This window comes from Pelodiscus sinensis, chromosome 1 (genome assembly GCF_049634645.1).
Source record: "Pelodiscus sinensis isolate JC-2024 chromosome 1, ASM4963464v1, whole genome shotgun sequence".
Taxonomy (NCBI): Eukaryota; Metazoa; Chordata; order Testudines; family Trionychidae; genus Pelodiscus; species Pelodiscus sinensis.
The window spans coordinates 134,081,376-134,097,330 of NC_134711.1; the positions used below are offsets into that span (position 1 = coordinate 134,081,376).

The window sequence follows — 15,955 nt, forward strand, 5'->3', positions numbered from 1 at the left end:
ACCTCCCACCTGTGGTACAAGCTGGAGTTTCAAAAGATGTGGAATCCCGTATTGGGGAACCCCATGTTGTACTGCCAGTGTTCTGGACTGCCAGTGTCTCAGTGTCATCTGGTCAGGATTTTGGGGGTTGTGCCGGCGTGCTCCTGACAGGACCTCTACTCCGTTGGTGATGATAAACTCTCGGTTGCATGCATCAATATCAGTGCTCCTTTTACCTAAAGTGTTAGACCCCGTGCACTTGGGCCAACACAGGAGATCTCTGAGAGCCCTTGGAAACGACAGATTCAGGTAAGGTTTGAAATCAATCAAGCAGTTTTATTGTCAGATGCGATGCTCTGACAGCTGGTAGCAGAAATTCTCAATGTTACACCACTGCCCACTTGGCCCACGTTGACAAGATATCAACACATAGCAGGCCTACTACCAAATAAAAGATACTAACAGCGGTAAGCCTCAGTTAAGCCACTGTGCATTCAGTAAGTCTTGGCAATGACACCTGCTTTTTCAGGTGCCTAGTACACACACACACCCAACATTGGTTGGAGCATACCCTCTGCGGTGTCCTTTTATGTACAGGTACAACTTATATCACTTCTTTACGTACTAGGTTGCCACTCTCTGTTGCCTAGTTACCACCCCTCACCTTATGGAAGGGGGGCTTCTATCCTTCATCCTCTCAATTTTGACCCAGTCCTGAATCCAGATCGGTATGTGCATAGATCCATGGGAGTCTTTGTACCGAGACATTCCTTACTAAGATGTTCTGTTACTCCCATTTGGCTTACAGTCTGTACCTGGTGCCTCCCTATGTGCTAACTAACCCGATCACACAGTTATCACTAGGGTCTCTTTCTTGGCCCCTGTGTTGCTGTGTTACTGAACCAAAGTCTTGCTCACTAGATTGCAGGCCTGTTGCTGTTTTCATGTTACAGGCCTCTATTGAGGCCTGCTGACTCCATGTTACTGACCCTCAACTTACTACACCTCAAGGCCGCAATTCCGGTGACGATTGCATCCAGGTCTCGCAGATGGATGACCCTCTTCAGCAGGATGGAGTTGATGGCCCTCACCACCTGCAGAAGGACACAGAGAAACACAGAAAACATACAGAAAATGAGGGAGGGGGGAGAGCATGAGCCCTTGGGTGGTGCCCGCCCCTCTTCCATCTGCTTTCCCCCCAACACCCCAGGACCCCCCCCATGAAGCAGCCACCCCCAGCAGCAGGGCTGTGTGAGGGCAGGATGGCACAAGCCCCTGGGGTGCAGGGCTTCTCCCCACCCTCACTCCACCCCCCACAGCCAGGACTGTCCCCCCGCTAGTACAGGGACTGCAGCCCCAGAGGGACTTACCTGCATGAGAAGCGCCCTGATGGTGGACTTCCTTATGCCAAACTGGTAGCTGTTCAGGGTGGTGAGCTTCCAGAGGGCCCTGGTGACCCTCTTCTCCACTGGGATGGTGGGCCGCAGGTGGGTGTTGTGTCTTCGGAAGGCAGAGGTGAGCCAGGAACAGAGCTCCAGAAACATGTCCTTCCTCAAGCGGAAGTTCTGGAGCCACTGCTGGTCGTTCCACTGCTCCATGACCAGCCGGTCCCACCAGTTGGAACTGGTGTCCAGCTTCCAGAATCACCTCTCCACAGTGGGCTCCGTGTCCAGCAGTGAAGCTATCACACACAGGGAGAGGGACTCCAGAGGGTCATCATGGTCAAGTTCCTTCAGGAGCAGCATGGCACAGAGCAGCAACTGCATCAGAAACTGCAGCATGGCCCTGTGGAACCAAGACATGCCTGGGGACATCTCTGGCTCTTTGGCACAAAATGGAAAAACTGTGGTGTCCAAAGAAGCTCAGGGCAACCACAGGAAGCACTGCGAGAGCCTTTCTGTCCCTCACAGAGGTAGTAAGCAGGCAGCAGCAGCAGAGAAATGGCTCTCCAGAGGGTCCCTTTAAGAATGTGTTTCTGCAGGGCTCCAGCATCAGCCCTCAGAAGCAGTTAGTGACCTTAAGCCCTTCCTGAAGTGGTTCCGGGTGGCCTTTTTTGCACAAGAGTGTCCATGTAGTTGTGGGTGGTTTTGCACAGCTGGGCTTCCCAAACTTTGGTGGGGTGATAGATGGCACACACATTCTCATTCTGGCACCAGACCATCCTGCCTCTGACTACATTAACCATACGGGGTATTTCTCCATGGTTTTGAAAGTGCTTGTGGATCACTGTCATAATCAGGAGTTCTGTTGAGCACCCGGTGACTAAGGGGTTAACTCAGTATCTAGCCAACATGTGGGACAGTCAGCCTATAACAATGCAAGTAGGAATTTCAAACTGGAAGACAGGGGTTTTTCTCGCTTTCTCTTCTTTGACAGCAGAGCAGTTTCTCCCAGGGATTGAGGGTGATGGAAGATGCTTCTCTCTCAAAGAACTGAGGGTATGTCTACACTACCACCCTAGTTCGAACTAGGGTGGTTAATGTAGTCATACGAACTTGCAAATGAAGCCCGGGATTTGAATTTCTCTGGCTTCATTTGCATGTTGCCGGGTGCCGCCATTTTTAAATGTCCGCTAGTTCGGACTCCGTGCCCGCGGCTACACGCGGCATGAACTAGGTAGTTCGGAATAGGCTTCCTAATCGGAATTACCGTTACTCCTCGTGGAAAGAGCTTATCCCCAAGCCGGAAAAAAGCGGCAGCCATGTTAATGCAAATTCCGCGGGGGATATTTAAATCCCCCGCGGATTTTGCTATTCCAAAGTGTCTAATCTGCATCCCTTTTCCGGAAAAGGGGTGCAGTGTAGACACAGCCCAGGGGTTTTTCCTGAGTATTTATATCAAATGGTGTCTCTTTCCATCTAAAGAAAGAGCTAATTTACTATGCTCCAAACTGTAGTTTGGTTTGATAATAAAAGATAGGGTTTTTTTTTTCTAATTAACTGGTATCGATTGATTGTTACAAGGGCAGAGTCCATTGTTGTCTGTGGATTCCCTCTGTTTTTCCCAACTCCAAGCAAATGGAGGTTGGGCAGGAGGGAGAGTTTTACCTTAGGGAGGGGGTTTCCCAAGTGATCTCTTTCCTGATGTCATGACCATGAGGGTTGGGGAGCAGCCTCGCCAGGTAGCAGTCAGCCAGTAGAAATGCAGATAGGGATTTCAAACTGAGACAAAAGAATTTTGGAGTTTTCCTCCTTTGTCTCTGCCCAGTTTGATCTAGATACTGAGGGAGACAGAAGGCATGTCTCTCTCCAAGAAAAAGACTCTTCACAATGTGTAAGTAGGATAAAGTTCAGATAAATCCGTTTTGTTTTCTGTTGTGCGACTTGGGATCTGATGTCTGTGCTGTTAGAAATGGGGTTTCCTCTCTTTTGTAACTAAGTTTTGGCCCATGAGAGTCTCCCATGAGTATAACAATTGGTGATTTTTTTCCATCTAATCATTATGCTTGCAACAGGAGTATTGTTTTGATAATAAAAGTTCTTTCTTTTTTTATTAACCTGGTATTGGTTCAGTTCTATATCTCGGAAAATCTGTCTGTGGGATCTGCATGCCTCTGACTAGGATACAGCTACCACAGACTGCAATTGGTATTTTCTCTTTTCTTTTTCAAGCTCTTTGGGGAAAAGAGCTTGGGGTGCCCTGGGGTTGGTTTCAAGTGTGCACCCCTATTTGTGGGTTCAAAAACACTTGATGGTGGCAGTGGATTTTTATCCCCAAAATCTAGATTTTTAGGATTTTGGGGGAAGTTTTATACTAAAGCCTGGAAAGATCAGGTTTTGGTGTACTTTTGTGGGTCCCCCACTTCTGTATTCATTGTGCCAGCGTGGGGAATCAGCCTTGACACCAGATTTTCTTGGAATAACTTGTGTGGTGGCAGCGGGCCATCTGGGTATTAGGATTTTGTGGAGGAAGTTTTTGGAGTGCTATAGAGGGCAAGGTTTTGGAGTGCTCTTGCGGGCCCCCAACTTCAGCATTCATTGTGCCAGAGTGGGGAACAGTCTTGACAATAACCGAGGGCATTTCATGGACATTAATGCAGGATGGAGTCAGTATCCAATGAAAGCAGAGCAGCTCCCATGCCCTCCCCAGCATTTGTCCCGGCCAAGGCAGCTCACGTCAAGCAGGGGACAGGAGAGTAGCTTCCCCACAACCTGCTCGGTGAAATTACCCAGAGCAAGGGAGGCAGAGGCAGGGCAACACCAGCCTGAAATCGGGGCTTCTTGAGCATGGGCCTAGCCATGGATCTCATGAGTGAGGAGCCCACACACAGTGAGGTACCAGCAAATCACCCCCCGTTTCTCCTCCTGGACTCCTGAGGGAAGTCTGGAGCCTGGATTGGGGGCAGGGCCCTCCCTGGAGCTAAGATTCTGCTGTTGCTGGTTTCTCACTATTACCACAGCCCAAAGGCGCATTCACGCTCAGCACCGTGCTTCAGTCTCCATCTCTGTCCCTGCCAGTCCTCTGGGCACCACCCAACCTGCACGAGAGAAACCTCCACCCAGAACAGACCTTCCAAAAGGCTTTAATGAGAAAGGGCAAAAGTTCCCAGTGGAGCCGTGTTAGGAAGAAAAAGGCAGCAAAGGCCCCGCGACGCTGAGTGATGGGAAGTTACAGAGGAAATCACAGACCCTGCTCAGTCGCTCTGCTCCTTGGATTATACAAAATTGCGATAAAAAAGCGGATTGAAGCAGTTCCAGGCAGGGTCTGTCTGACGCCCGTTGGCCCATGAATGTGTGGGGGAGGCAGAGTCTAATCCTACAGCAGTTACATGCTCACAGGAGCTTTGCTCTGGGCTCAGCTGTTCCTATGTGGCTGTTCCAGAGACACCGTCTCCAACATCGTCATAGCCCGCGTCACCAGGAGCCGGGGCCGGGGCGTCGCTCTTCACCTCAGAGGCCCCTTCGCGTCTGGGCGAGCGCAGACTCCAGGCTGAAAGTAGCAAGGGGGGCCCGTTACAGCCAGTGTGTCCCTCCCCCCCCCCGTGCACTCACAGAACAGGTGGGCAACACAGCGCAGGCTGGGAGTGACCCCCCTTCCGCTGAGTGGGCCCCTGACAAGTGTGATGCGCTGTCTCTCTCTGACCCACACAGGGAGCACGTGGGGCAGAGTCCCACAGCAGGACTCTGCCCTCCCTGTTACCATGCAGGGCACCGACACCTTGTTTGGGGAAGGGCTCTCTGGCCCCAGCCTGCCTGGTCGTGTGTAGCTTTGCTGGTCAGCGATGCCATTCATGTGGCAGAGTGAGGGACAGGATCCAGTGGGTGTAGGATCAGGGGCCTTGTCTGGGAAACCTTCTCACAGGGAGAAGAGACTCCTCACAGAACTTGCTTTGGACAGAGTTGCTTCCTTGCAGCAACAGCCCCATTCCAAGTGAGAGACTGTTCCACAGGCGCAGTCACTGGGAAAAACAGAAATGTCCAGCATTGCCAATCTCAGGTGTTCCACAATAAGCCCCAAGGTCCCAGATACACTGAGTTTGTATAGAAAATAAGGAGGCTGTTTTTTAAAGAAAGGTGATTGTTGTTGTTGTTGCTGGCTTATGGTTTCTGAATCTTTAAGTTAATCTCCAAGAACTGATATTTTTTGAGGGGGAGAGGGAAAGAGAGTAGGAAATGTCATGAGACTTCTGCAAACATTGTGAGACTCGGCAAAATTTCACCTCCCTGCTCACCTGTCTGTGAACACCTGGCCCTGTCACTGTCCCCATGGACCCCAGTGACTTCCTGGCCACTTGGTCTCGAATCAGGGTCATCTTCAGCATCAGAAGTTTCTCTGGCATCATCATAGCCATCCCCTGGGGCACCTCCAGGGAGAGCAGGGACCTCTGAAATAAAGAGGGGAATGAATGGGAATGAGAAGAGGCTTCCCACTGAACAGCAAAGTGAGCTACGTGGAGGTGTGGACAATGAGGGAGTTGTGTGTATTGTTGCTTATGTGCCACAGACACCTCATTATCCTGCCACACTGCAGAGATAAAAAGCAAACAAAGGAGGCTGTTGGAAGGGAAGCAAAGAGCAAACAGAAAAATGACAAGAACATGGCTCCTTAAGCAAACAATGGGGGAGATTTAAATTGTGAAATGCCTCTGCCTGGCTAAATCCTGGCTCGTTAATTCCTGGTTGGTTAATTTGTCCTGGCCCTGAGCTAAGGACAAAAGGACCGAATAGAAAATGAAGGGTGGGGAGAGCAGCAGTAGCCAAGGGGGACGTTGGCTTCAGGAGGTAGATTCACTGCTCACCTTGACCGCCTGCAGTCCGGGGGGTGTCGCTCGATGCTGGTTCCTTCACATTATCAGAATCCAGCTGGGACCCTGCAAGAGAAGCTCCCTCTGTTACAGCAAGCCCCATACTTAGCATCTCCTGAACATGCCCCTTCCCTAGCCGGCTTTAGGTCTCTGTTAAGCAGCTGTTGCCTTGGAGCTTGGCCTGTGTCTCATGGATTCTGTAGGAGAAGTCCCAGGGGAATCCAAGAGAAAAGGGAGGATCATGGAAATCCTGTGAGATAGGGATTCTGTCAGCCTCATTGCCTCCTAAGCAACTAGCGTGCAGCCAGGCACCCTGACATCCAACAGTCACTTCAGCCAGCAAGTCGAGTCTTATTGATTAGTTGACTATTCTGTAGTCCCCGGGGATGGGGACAGCAGCCAGCTCCATTCCTGAGGAACCCCCTGCCACTCCACACTGCAGCCTCTATCAGAGACAGCAGAACAGGGTGCCCCCCACAGACTGGCTGCCTCTCATCCTGTGCTGGTGCATCTAATAAAGAGACAGCAGCACGGGGTGGCAGCAGCCCCTGTCTAGGGAGTGTCTGAGCTCCCAGACCTGTCGTGAGCCAGAACTGAGCCAGGCTGCCTGCCCGCCTGCCTCTAATACACTTTAAATGCAGAGCCACAGCAGGGGTAAGTCCCAGTCCCATTTCAAGCCAGGACTGACTCTTTTGAACCTACCTGAGTTGTTTACAGAGGCTAGATTGTGCTCCCATGAAGGCGAGAGGGAGCGAAGCTCGTGAGGCAGCTAAGATCACGGGGCACAGATCAGGGCCGGGTTAGTGGCAGAGACCAGCTATGAACCTCAGAGTCTTTCATGCCAGGTAAATATTTCCCTGCCCAGTTCCCTGCAGCTCCTCCCCTGGGGAGAGCACCATGAGCCACACAGAGAAGGGGGCAGGGTTGATCACACGTTTACATCCAAAGCTGGGACAGAAATAGGTGTAAATTCGATTCCCCTCACAGAGGCGGGGCCTGTCTCTGGTGTATCCCTTTCCCCTGTTACCTTGCTCTGATCCAGCATCGTTTTCCCCCTCGCTGTCCCCGGTGTAATAAGGCAGCTTCCTCACGGACTCATCAGAATAGGAGCCTGCAGGGACGGGAAGCGGGATGTTACCACAGTGAGAGCAGCTGCGCTGGCCAGTGGCCAACAGAGCCAGGTCCTGGAGCAGGATTTATGGTCTCGCTGTGTTGCTCCTTCCAGAGAAGATGCTGAATTCACAGCGACTCTGAGCGGTAAGAGGCTGGTGCAGACTTTGCAAGAGTGACACCTGTTTGTCACGGGAACTGTGGCTTTGGCCTGGATTGAGTGACACTGGGAAAATGCTGGGGACCCCCTACTACCGATGATGCAAGGGAAGGGCTGAACGAGTCCTTTATCATGGGTCTGCTGCCTTCCACTGGTCTCCTTGGGACCCTTGGCACTAGCTGGGGACAGGTTTGCACTCCCAGTCACATGACTGCCCCTGTTGTGAGCTAATGGCTCCCCCTGCCCTGCTCTGAGGCCAGATTGGGCCTCGTCCCACTCAGGGTGAGAGTCCGATCCTGAGATGGGGTGGGGAACCCAAGGCTGGCCTGATTCTGGCTCCCGAGGCCTCCCCCGCTTCTCACTTGTGTGTGGACCCCAACTGATTTCTCTGCAGGTCAGTGGCCCCGACACAAAACGGTTCCCCAGTCCGCCTAAGACAAACCCCCCCATTAGCAAAGAGGCCAGGGAGGGTCTCATCCTGGGGGAGAGGCACTGGCCGTGCTCAGACAGCCTCCCAAGGCTCTAACCAGAGCAACATCCTCCCAAATGACGGCCACTGAGTCAGAAAGGCAGGAGCAGGAGGACACGTTCCTGGACCATAACTAGTGCCCCTCCCCAGGCTCCATTCTGGACACAAGGGATGGGCTGTCCCGAGAGCAGGCGAGCAGGCTCTGCTGGGGAGGAATCGCCTACGTTTGAGTCCAGTCACTGCCGGTCTCCCCACAGAGCCAGGGCCAGCAGCCATCCCAGACTCACAGGGCTGAAGTCTGAGGAGATTTAGCTCTGGGTCAGGGCTTCAGCCTGCAAAGGGCCTGGAGGTTTGTCCCTGCTAGAAATGACACACACAGACCTGAGCGACCGAACAGCTGCACCTTCCTCATCAGGTCATAGTCAATCTCCTCGTACACCGCCTCAGAGAAAGGGTCCGAGGATCTTCTGGAGCCTGGAAACAAAGGGCCGGGTTTGCACAGGGTCAGAGAACACAGAGCTGGGAAACCCTATGAGACCATCCAGCCTCCCTCCCTCTCCCCCCTCCCCCCGCCACTGCCCCAGTGCCAATGCAGGACTAGTCTCTCCGGCGCATTCCTGCTATTCTGTCCAGTCCAGATTTCAATGTGCAGGTGACGGGGTCTCTGTCCCTTTGGTGTTTATTCTATTGACTGTTTCATTGGCATTAACCTGCTCTTGATATTCAGCCAGGCTCATCCCTTGATAAATGTGCCCTCTCCCCAGTACCACCCAAATTCACTGCTCTGCAGCCTGGGGCCTTTATCTACCGGCAAAGTGGCACTTGTGCCTGTACTGCTAGAGCCTGTGTGGGGAACAGCCGGCTCACGTGTGCAGTGCCTTGGCAACAGGAATCTCAGCCTGTTACTGTTCTGACAATATTTGTAATCTCCTTCATCCTTTTGTATCATTTCCCTGAACCCCTGCCCAGAGCCCTGCACTAGCTGCAGCCCCCGCTCTGTTCCCACACACCATGTGGCTCACAGAAAGCCTACGTCTCTCAGAGACTGCCCCGCACAGATCCCTGGGGGGCCGAGCAGGCAGGATTTATCAGTCACGCGCCTCCTCAGCTGCTTCTCAACCTGCACTGGCAGGATAAATAAAATGCCCAAAGTCGTGCAACCTGGGGTCCAGGAGCTACATCAGCACCAGGGGTCACTGAGCCTCCCTTGGCCTATTGGACCTGCTCCTTCTGTCACGTGCCCCACAATCTTCTGCCCAGCCCAGATCAGCGTCCCTCCCTGAGGAAGAGGCTGACCCCACCCTCCTGTCATGCTGCCTTTGTAGCTCAGGGTGCACCAGCTCAGGGTGCACCAGCCTGTTTCCCAGTCATGTCGCTTTTCTGGTTACTTGACCCAACACAACAACTTGGTCAGCTGGGTAGCCATTAGTGACAGAGCCTGGCTATGGCCCCTTTGGAAACCATGGGTATTATTTTTGTCTTGTTCTGCACCTGCTAGCTGCAGGGATTGCTCTGTTGGTTCTTCTCTCTGACATACATGGCGTGAGTCTGAAATGTCTCCTAAATTGATTTTTGCTGGATCTCCTTTTGACATTCCAGTGTCACCAAATCCTCTTAATTTTTCCACCTTTGTCACAAGTCACTTTGGCTGCAGTGGAAAGTTGTTGGTCTTTGATCCTTTGATCACATGCCCTCTGAATGCAAAGTGTTTGTCCTTTTAATTGGTTTCTGGGGTGCACTGGCTCATGCAATTCAGAATGCCGTCAGGGTGTGTCAGAGCCACCATGATTCTTGTAAATCAACATCTGCTCCTGAATCAATTTTGAAGTCGAGAGCGTTTTTCTGACTGTTCAGTTTCACTCCCAAGGCAGGCTCTGTATCTTCACACGTCATCAACCCTGGAAACAATCACTCTTGATTGCAACTTTTCATTTTAGGTTGTAAGGCTTTTATTTATGGCTGGAATTTGTCCCTTTCAGGAAAGAAGAGACAACACCCAGGTCAGTGATTATGGCAACAACTTATAGCGGCGTCAGGAACCTGGTGCTCTAGTCGGGGAGTGAAGTTGGGGGTTTGCCTTACCCCATTCCAGGCATAATGGTGCCATAAAGTTCCTGGAAACAGAGGCAGCCGGGGACATCACACATTGCCCCAGCCACCAGTGCTGGCTCTGCAGCTCCCATTGGCCAGGAACCAAAGCCAATGGGAGCTGTGGGGATGATATATGTTCTTGGGAAAGTGTGCAGAGCTGCATGACGGCACCTCTGTGTGGGATACAGATGGGGGATGGGTTGCTGCTTCCAGGAGTCTCTTCAGGTAAACATTTCCCAAATCCTGCACCCTTAAGCCTCCCACGCTCTAACTCCCTGCCCCAGCCCTGATCTCCCTCTCACCCTCCAAAACCCTCAGACCCATCCCAGAGCACCTTCCTGCACCCTAAACCTCTCATCCTCAGACCAACCCCAGAGCCTGCTCCAGCAGGAGCCCTCACCCCTGTAATTCCCAATCCCCTGTTCAGGTCAAGAGCTCCCTCCAGCCCTTTGAACCCTTTGGTCCCCGACTGGAGATTGTCCCATGCCCTGAACTCATTTATGGCTTTCCTCAAAGCTCCCACCCACAGTTGGAGCCCTCACCCTCTCCTGCACTCTAACCCCCAATTTTGTGAGCATTCATGGCTCACAATAAAATGTGCATATCAAGATGTGTCCAACAGACCAAGAATTTTGCGGGCCCCCATCCTATCCCAATAACCAGATTGTCTCTGATATTTTCATGTTTTGATGTTCCAAAAGAAATGTTCATCTAATGCAAATCTCTTCTAAGCATCCAACACGTGTCCCTAGTCCTTGAATTCTCTTGTGAGAACGTGCTCATTCATAAACCATGTTTCCCTGACATATAAAGTACACACCAAACATAGCAGAATCCTTTCCCAGTTACCTTTGTGATTGTCTTCAGAAAAATCAAAGGATTTAAAGAAATGCTTTACCTGCTTCCCCACAGCACCAGTTAAAGAACATTCCTGCATAGCTTTCATGTCCTTTGGGAGTTTGTAGCAATCTGAGATCTTTCAAACTGCTGCTTTCTCATCTGTCAGTTGGGAAGGTTTGTCAATGCTGAAATTCTCTAGGGCATTGAAGGGAGGGATGTTGATGAGATTCTGCAACCTTTGTTACTTTCCTTTTTTGTCCATATCTTAGTTACTATTTCTTCTGTCAGCAACTGCTGCTGATGTTTTCCTTCTGGCTTTGTTCTCCTCTAGCGCTGCTGAACTTCAAACACCATCTCATGTTCTCCTTCTACAGGGAAGGTTGCAGGGCGATTTTAGGAGAGGAGGTTTCTGTACCAGATATAAATTGTCTCCAGAGTTTCCTTCCCAGACAGCTATATGCCAGGTGTGTTCACAATGAGATCCCTAAAGTTATGTCTACACAACAGAGTTACTTTGAAATAAATGATGTTATTCTGAAATAGCATAGTCCATGTCTACACAGCAAGCAGTTATTTAGACATAATGTTGAAATAATGTTGAGCTGGAGAACTTCTTACTCGGACTCCTGTAATCCTTCTTGTACAAGGAGTAAGGGAAGCTGGAGGAAGAGTGCTCTAATTTTGACTTCCTGCTGTGTAGACAGCGCCTAAAGTCAAAATAAGCTATTTCGACTTCATCCACACAGTTGACGTAGCTCAAGTTGTGTAGTTCATTTCAGCTTTAGTCCTGCATGTAGATGTGCCCTTACTAGCCTCACAGCTATGGCTGAGGGGCACTAAAATAAATGGCTGCACAATTTATACTGAACTTAACTTCTCTGGCTGAACAAGAGAACACAGTTTAGTATTTCATTACAGTCCATGCCCCTTTCCCTCAGCTGCATCTCCCCCTGCTATTCCAGTCCTGTGGACCTTCATGGCCCTGCCAACTCCCCACCCTCCACCGTGATCGCCTCCTCTGCTACTGGAGGGGCATTTCACACAGTAACACACATCAGGACCCACCTCTGCGCTGAGCCCTGGCACGTCGCACCTGCACACCCAGGATGATTAAGACCAGGCAGAGCAGGGTCCCCAGGACAATGCAGACGACCACGGGTACCATGACTCTCCCACTGTTGGTCGTAGGGCGGTGCTGGGGACCTGGATGGAAAAGAGCAGGCCACAGGGAGAGACTGGTGAGTGAGAGCTGGGGAGGGGGTGGGGAGAGGCAGGGAATTCCCCACTGACTAATTGCCCATCCCAGGAGTGCAAGTAGGGTTTCCATTCACTTCTGTTTAGGAGGATTTTCCAAATAGGAAGAAAAATCCAAATTTCTGAGACCAGACTCCAGATGAGAGAGAGTTGTTTCCATGTCTGGATTGGTCCCTCCCCTGAAGTCACATCTCATTGCTTTATTCCCACAGAGCCACCTCTCCCCCATCCTCCCATGCTGCTAGTGCAGGGGGTATGCAGCTCTATGCGGAGCCTACTTAAAACCTGGCTTCCCATGAGCACTAGCTCCCACCTGTCTCCCTGCTTTGCTGCCTCTGATACAGAGGCAGCAGCACAGAGCAAGGGGCAGGCAGCTTCACCGGAGTTGGTGAATGTGGGGAGCTAGCTTAAAAGCTGGCTCTGTGTGAGCACTGGCTCCTGCCTGACCCGCTACACTGCTGCCTCAGGAACCTCCTTCTCCCCTCATGTAAATGTGAAACTGCTGAGCATTTTAGACACACAAGACAGACAAACTCTCTCACATATATATTGACTTATTCAGCATCGCCCAGGTCCTGTAGGGCAGGGGGCAGGTGGTGTGGGGCAGGTAGGGGCTTTCTCCTTTTCTCCTGCCCTCTCCAGGGTGGAGCGGGGACAGTGGGGGCTTTCCTCTTTCCTCCTCCCCCCTCACAGGGTGGTACTGTCTCTTGGGCAGGGCTGCCCCCCAAAAGCCACTCTGCAGTATAGCTGTCCCTTGTGCTTGCTGCCCTCAGTGGTCATTGTGACTATTACATCACTCCTCACTGCCCCCTCCCTTTTCCATGTTCTGGAAAACAGTCCCATTCCCAGAACTTCCCATTTTTGTGGCACAATTAAACTCTGTCTTTGCTTTAGTTAGGAGAAGAGGAGGCTGCATACCAAATTTGGTGGTCCTAGCTCTTACCGTTTAGGAGGAGCTCTTGAATAATCAGATGCACTTCTAAAATATATAGATAGCTAGAGAGATATGGTACATCTGTATTTCAAACTTGTACTGGGCATCTGGATGACACCCCAGATTGACATCAGCACTGCCTATGCCATTTGATGTCCCATAAAGGCTCAGGTGCAATAGAGAGAACCCATGGAAAGGATCCAGTGGATACATCTTATGAGTTAGCAAGACATGGAGGATCTGCCTGTGGCCAGAGAACAAGTCTTTTCTGTGTCATCTGCTATGAACTTGTGTTTGGAACAAAGGTCATACAAGCCATATGGGAAAAGAATATAGAAAGTAGCTACATCTTCTGCATTTTATCTTCTTCCCAGCTCAGCTTGTCTCTGGAGTAACGGTTCTAGATAGGAAGCTCTGAACAAAGGACTGAATGACCTTTCCCAGCTATGAATGTGTTCCAGAGGGACTTTCTTAGCAGTACTGGTGAGTTTGCTAATTTGAATCTGATATATGAACTCTGAAATCTCTGTATAGCTCTAAGGGTATGGTTAGACTGCAAGAATCTATTGGAAAAATATATGCGAAATTCACTCCACATTTTGCATATCTTTTGCTGATACTTTTGTCAGAAGAGGCTTTTCTGAAATTTGGCCCATCAAGACTGGGCCAAATTTCAGAAGAAAACCCCTCTGGAACGAGGAATACTGGGGCTTCTGAAAGAGTGTTTTTGCTCTTCCACAAAAAAAAAAACAACAGAAGAGCAAATGCGTTCCCTGAACACAATGGAATTTTTGCGGGATACCCGAAGATATTTTTTTCTTTTGATTTTAAGTAGAAGGCGCTGTAAGGTTTGTAACTCACTGAGCATTACACAGGGTCTTGCGAGCAGATCCTGTACATGAGTGAGCGAAGGAATTCCTGCAGATTGCTGATCTGGAAAATCTCTGTCTCTATGGATATGTCTACACTGCTGGCTTTTGCTGGCAACGAGTATGCAAATGAAGCACTGATTATCCTAGAGAAGGTTAAGGATCTTGTACAAAAAGTGGGTTTTGCGCAAAAAGGAAACATCCATACTGCTTGTTTTTGTGCAAAAACCCTTGCCAAAACCAGTACGAATAGATTATGTGCAAATGAAAGGTGACAAAATGCTAATCAGCACTTTATTTGCATACTCTCGATGGGCAAAAGCTGGCAGTGTAGACAAAGCCTACGTGTCTGTGGAATGGCGGCTGGGTTTTAGTTTCTTTATCCAGGCTTAACTGCCTGGCAGCTGGTGAATGGTGGCTGCACGGGCACCTAGTGGTTGGGTCAGGAGGGAGTTTGGCCAATGAAGGAGTAGGGCCTGCAGTGGCCAGCAGAGCCCTCTGGGTCCTGTGCTTCCTGGTAGATTTTTGAGATGCCTCAGAGGCTCGCAGTGACCCTCCCACTGCCTCTTATTTCTCCCAGGCTACAGCTGCACTGTTGACTTCTTCCAGAAAAGCTTATGCAAATGACGCACAGCATGGAATATCACCATGCTTCATTTGCATAATTGATTAGTAGCCACTTTTGTGCAAGAAGGTTTTGCGCAAAAAGGAGCTGTGTAGATGGTTCCTTTTTTGCGCAAGCCCCCTCTTGCAGAAGAGCCATTATTCCTCATTTTTTCAGTGTAGCCGTAGCCTCAGAAGCAAGGGTTCCCTGCTAAATGAGCCATTTTCATCATAGGGATGTCACTAGCTTGGAGGGAAAACCCTTCTGTGGTCCAAAAGTCCCATGTTCCATGGTAGCAGCCCACTGGGCATGGGAAGGGCTGGAGAGAACCCAGTCCCACCCACTTACTCTGGCTTCCAGTCCAGGGCCCTGGGTAGCAGTCACTAATGGGATTATTGCCCTTTTCCCCACAGAATAGCATCCTTTCCCTGAGCCACTTTCCCAATCACTCCTACAGAACCTTCTCCCTAGAGTCTTGGAGACAACCTCTCCTGCTTGCAACCCACAGTTGGCCTCCACGCTGTACTTCCTCCTCTGCAGTCCATACTTCCTGCCCCCACCTCATCTGAGGGGAAGCCTCTTACAATGGCACAGAAGGCCTCACCTGGCTGCAGATGTCCCATTAGCCTGCTGCTACTGCAGGATGGTGCCTAATGAGCCTCATGTGCCCACCTGTCTTGGTTGCTGAGCAGCAGTCTCTGGCAGCCTATGCCAGGAACAGGAACCCTCTCACCCAACTACTTGTGTACCTGCCCTCCCCAAACTCCTGCTGGGGCAAGTCCTTGGTGAGCTGGGTCCTTTCTTTATCATGTAGGTGAGCCGTGCTCTCCTTGCTGCCTAAGAAGGGGGACCTCGCAATCTGAGGAATGGGCGTCCCGTCTCGCTCTTCAGCACTGACTATAAAATCATCTCCACAGCCATCTCCCTGCGCCTAAAGTCCGTGCTGGCAGACATGGTTCATCAAGACCAGACCTACACATCCCAGGCTGCACCATCTTTGACAGCCTTTATTTGGTCCGGGATCTCCTAGAGTTCGGATGTGGGGATGGTCGGTCATTCACCCTCCAGTCTTTGGATCAGGAGAAGGCGTTTGACCAGATGGACCACAGGTGCTCCCTGGGTATCCTGCAGGCCTTCGGCTTCAGGACCCACTTTGTGGGGTTTCTCCATGTGCTGTACGCCTCTGTAGAGTGCTTGGTCAAGTTCAGCTTGGACCCTGGCCGCACCTGTCAGCTTTGGGCAGACTGTCTGCTGTCAGGTCAGCTGTATGGTCTGGGCATCAAACCCTGCCTCCGTCTCTTTCACAAGCCAGAGATGCGGCTGGTCCTGTCAGTGTACATTGATGACGTGCTCCTTATGGTCCTGGACCCGGGTGACCTGCCATGGGTGGATGCCTGCTGA

General features: G+C 50.9%; 1 protein-coding gene across 3 annotated transcripts in view; it reads right to left on the reverse strand.

Annotated features, from left to right (window-relative positions):
• Nucleotides 1–4,456: 4,456 nt before the first annotated feature.
• Nucleotides 4,457–15,955, reverse strand: part of LOC112544692 (scavenger receptor cysteine-rich type 1 protein M130-like) — a 35,438-nt gene continuing 23,939 nt past the window's right edge. For 2 of the 3 annotated variants that reach the window (XM_075902652.1, XM_075902634.1), the window contains 6 exons: nucleotides 11,959–12,096; nucleotides 8,344–8,436; nucleotides 7,251–7,334; nucleotides 6,218–6,289; nucleotides 5,651–5,803; nucleotides 4,459–4,908 (listed from right to left, as the gene is read on the reverse strand). In XM_075902652.1, the coding sequence (XP_075758767.1) occupies nucleotides 4,784–4,908; nucleotides 5,651–5,803; nucleotides 6,218–6,289; nucleotides 7,251–7,334; nucleotides 8,344–8,436; nucleotides 11,959–12,096 (665 nt within the window). In that variant the 3' untranslated portion in view covers nucleotides 4,459–4,783. Of the gene's footprint in view, nucleotides 4,909–5,650; nucleotides 5,804–6,217; nucleotides 6,290–7,250; nucleotides 7,335–8,343; nucleotides 8,437–11,958; nucleotides 12,097–15,955 lie in introns of all 3 variants that reach the window. The other variant, XM_075902643.1, reaches the window with a different exon arrangement.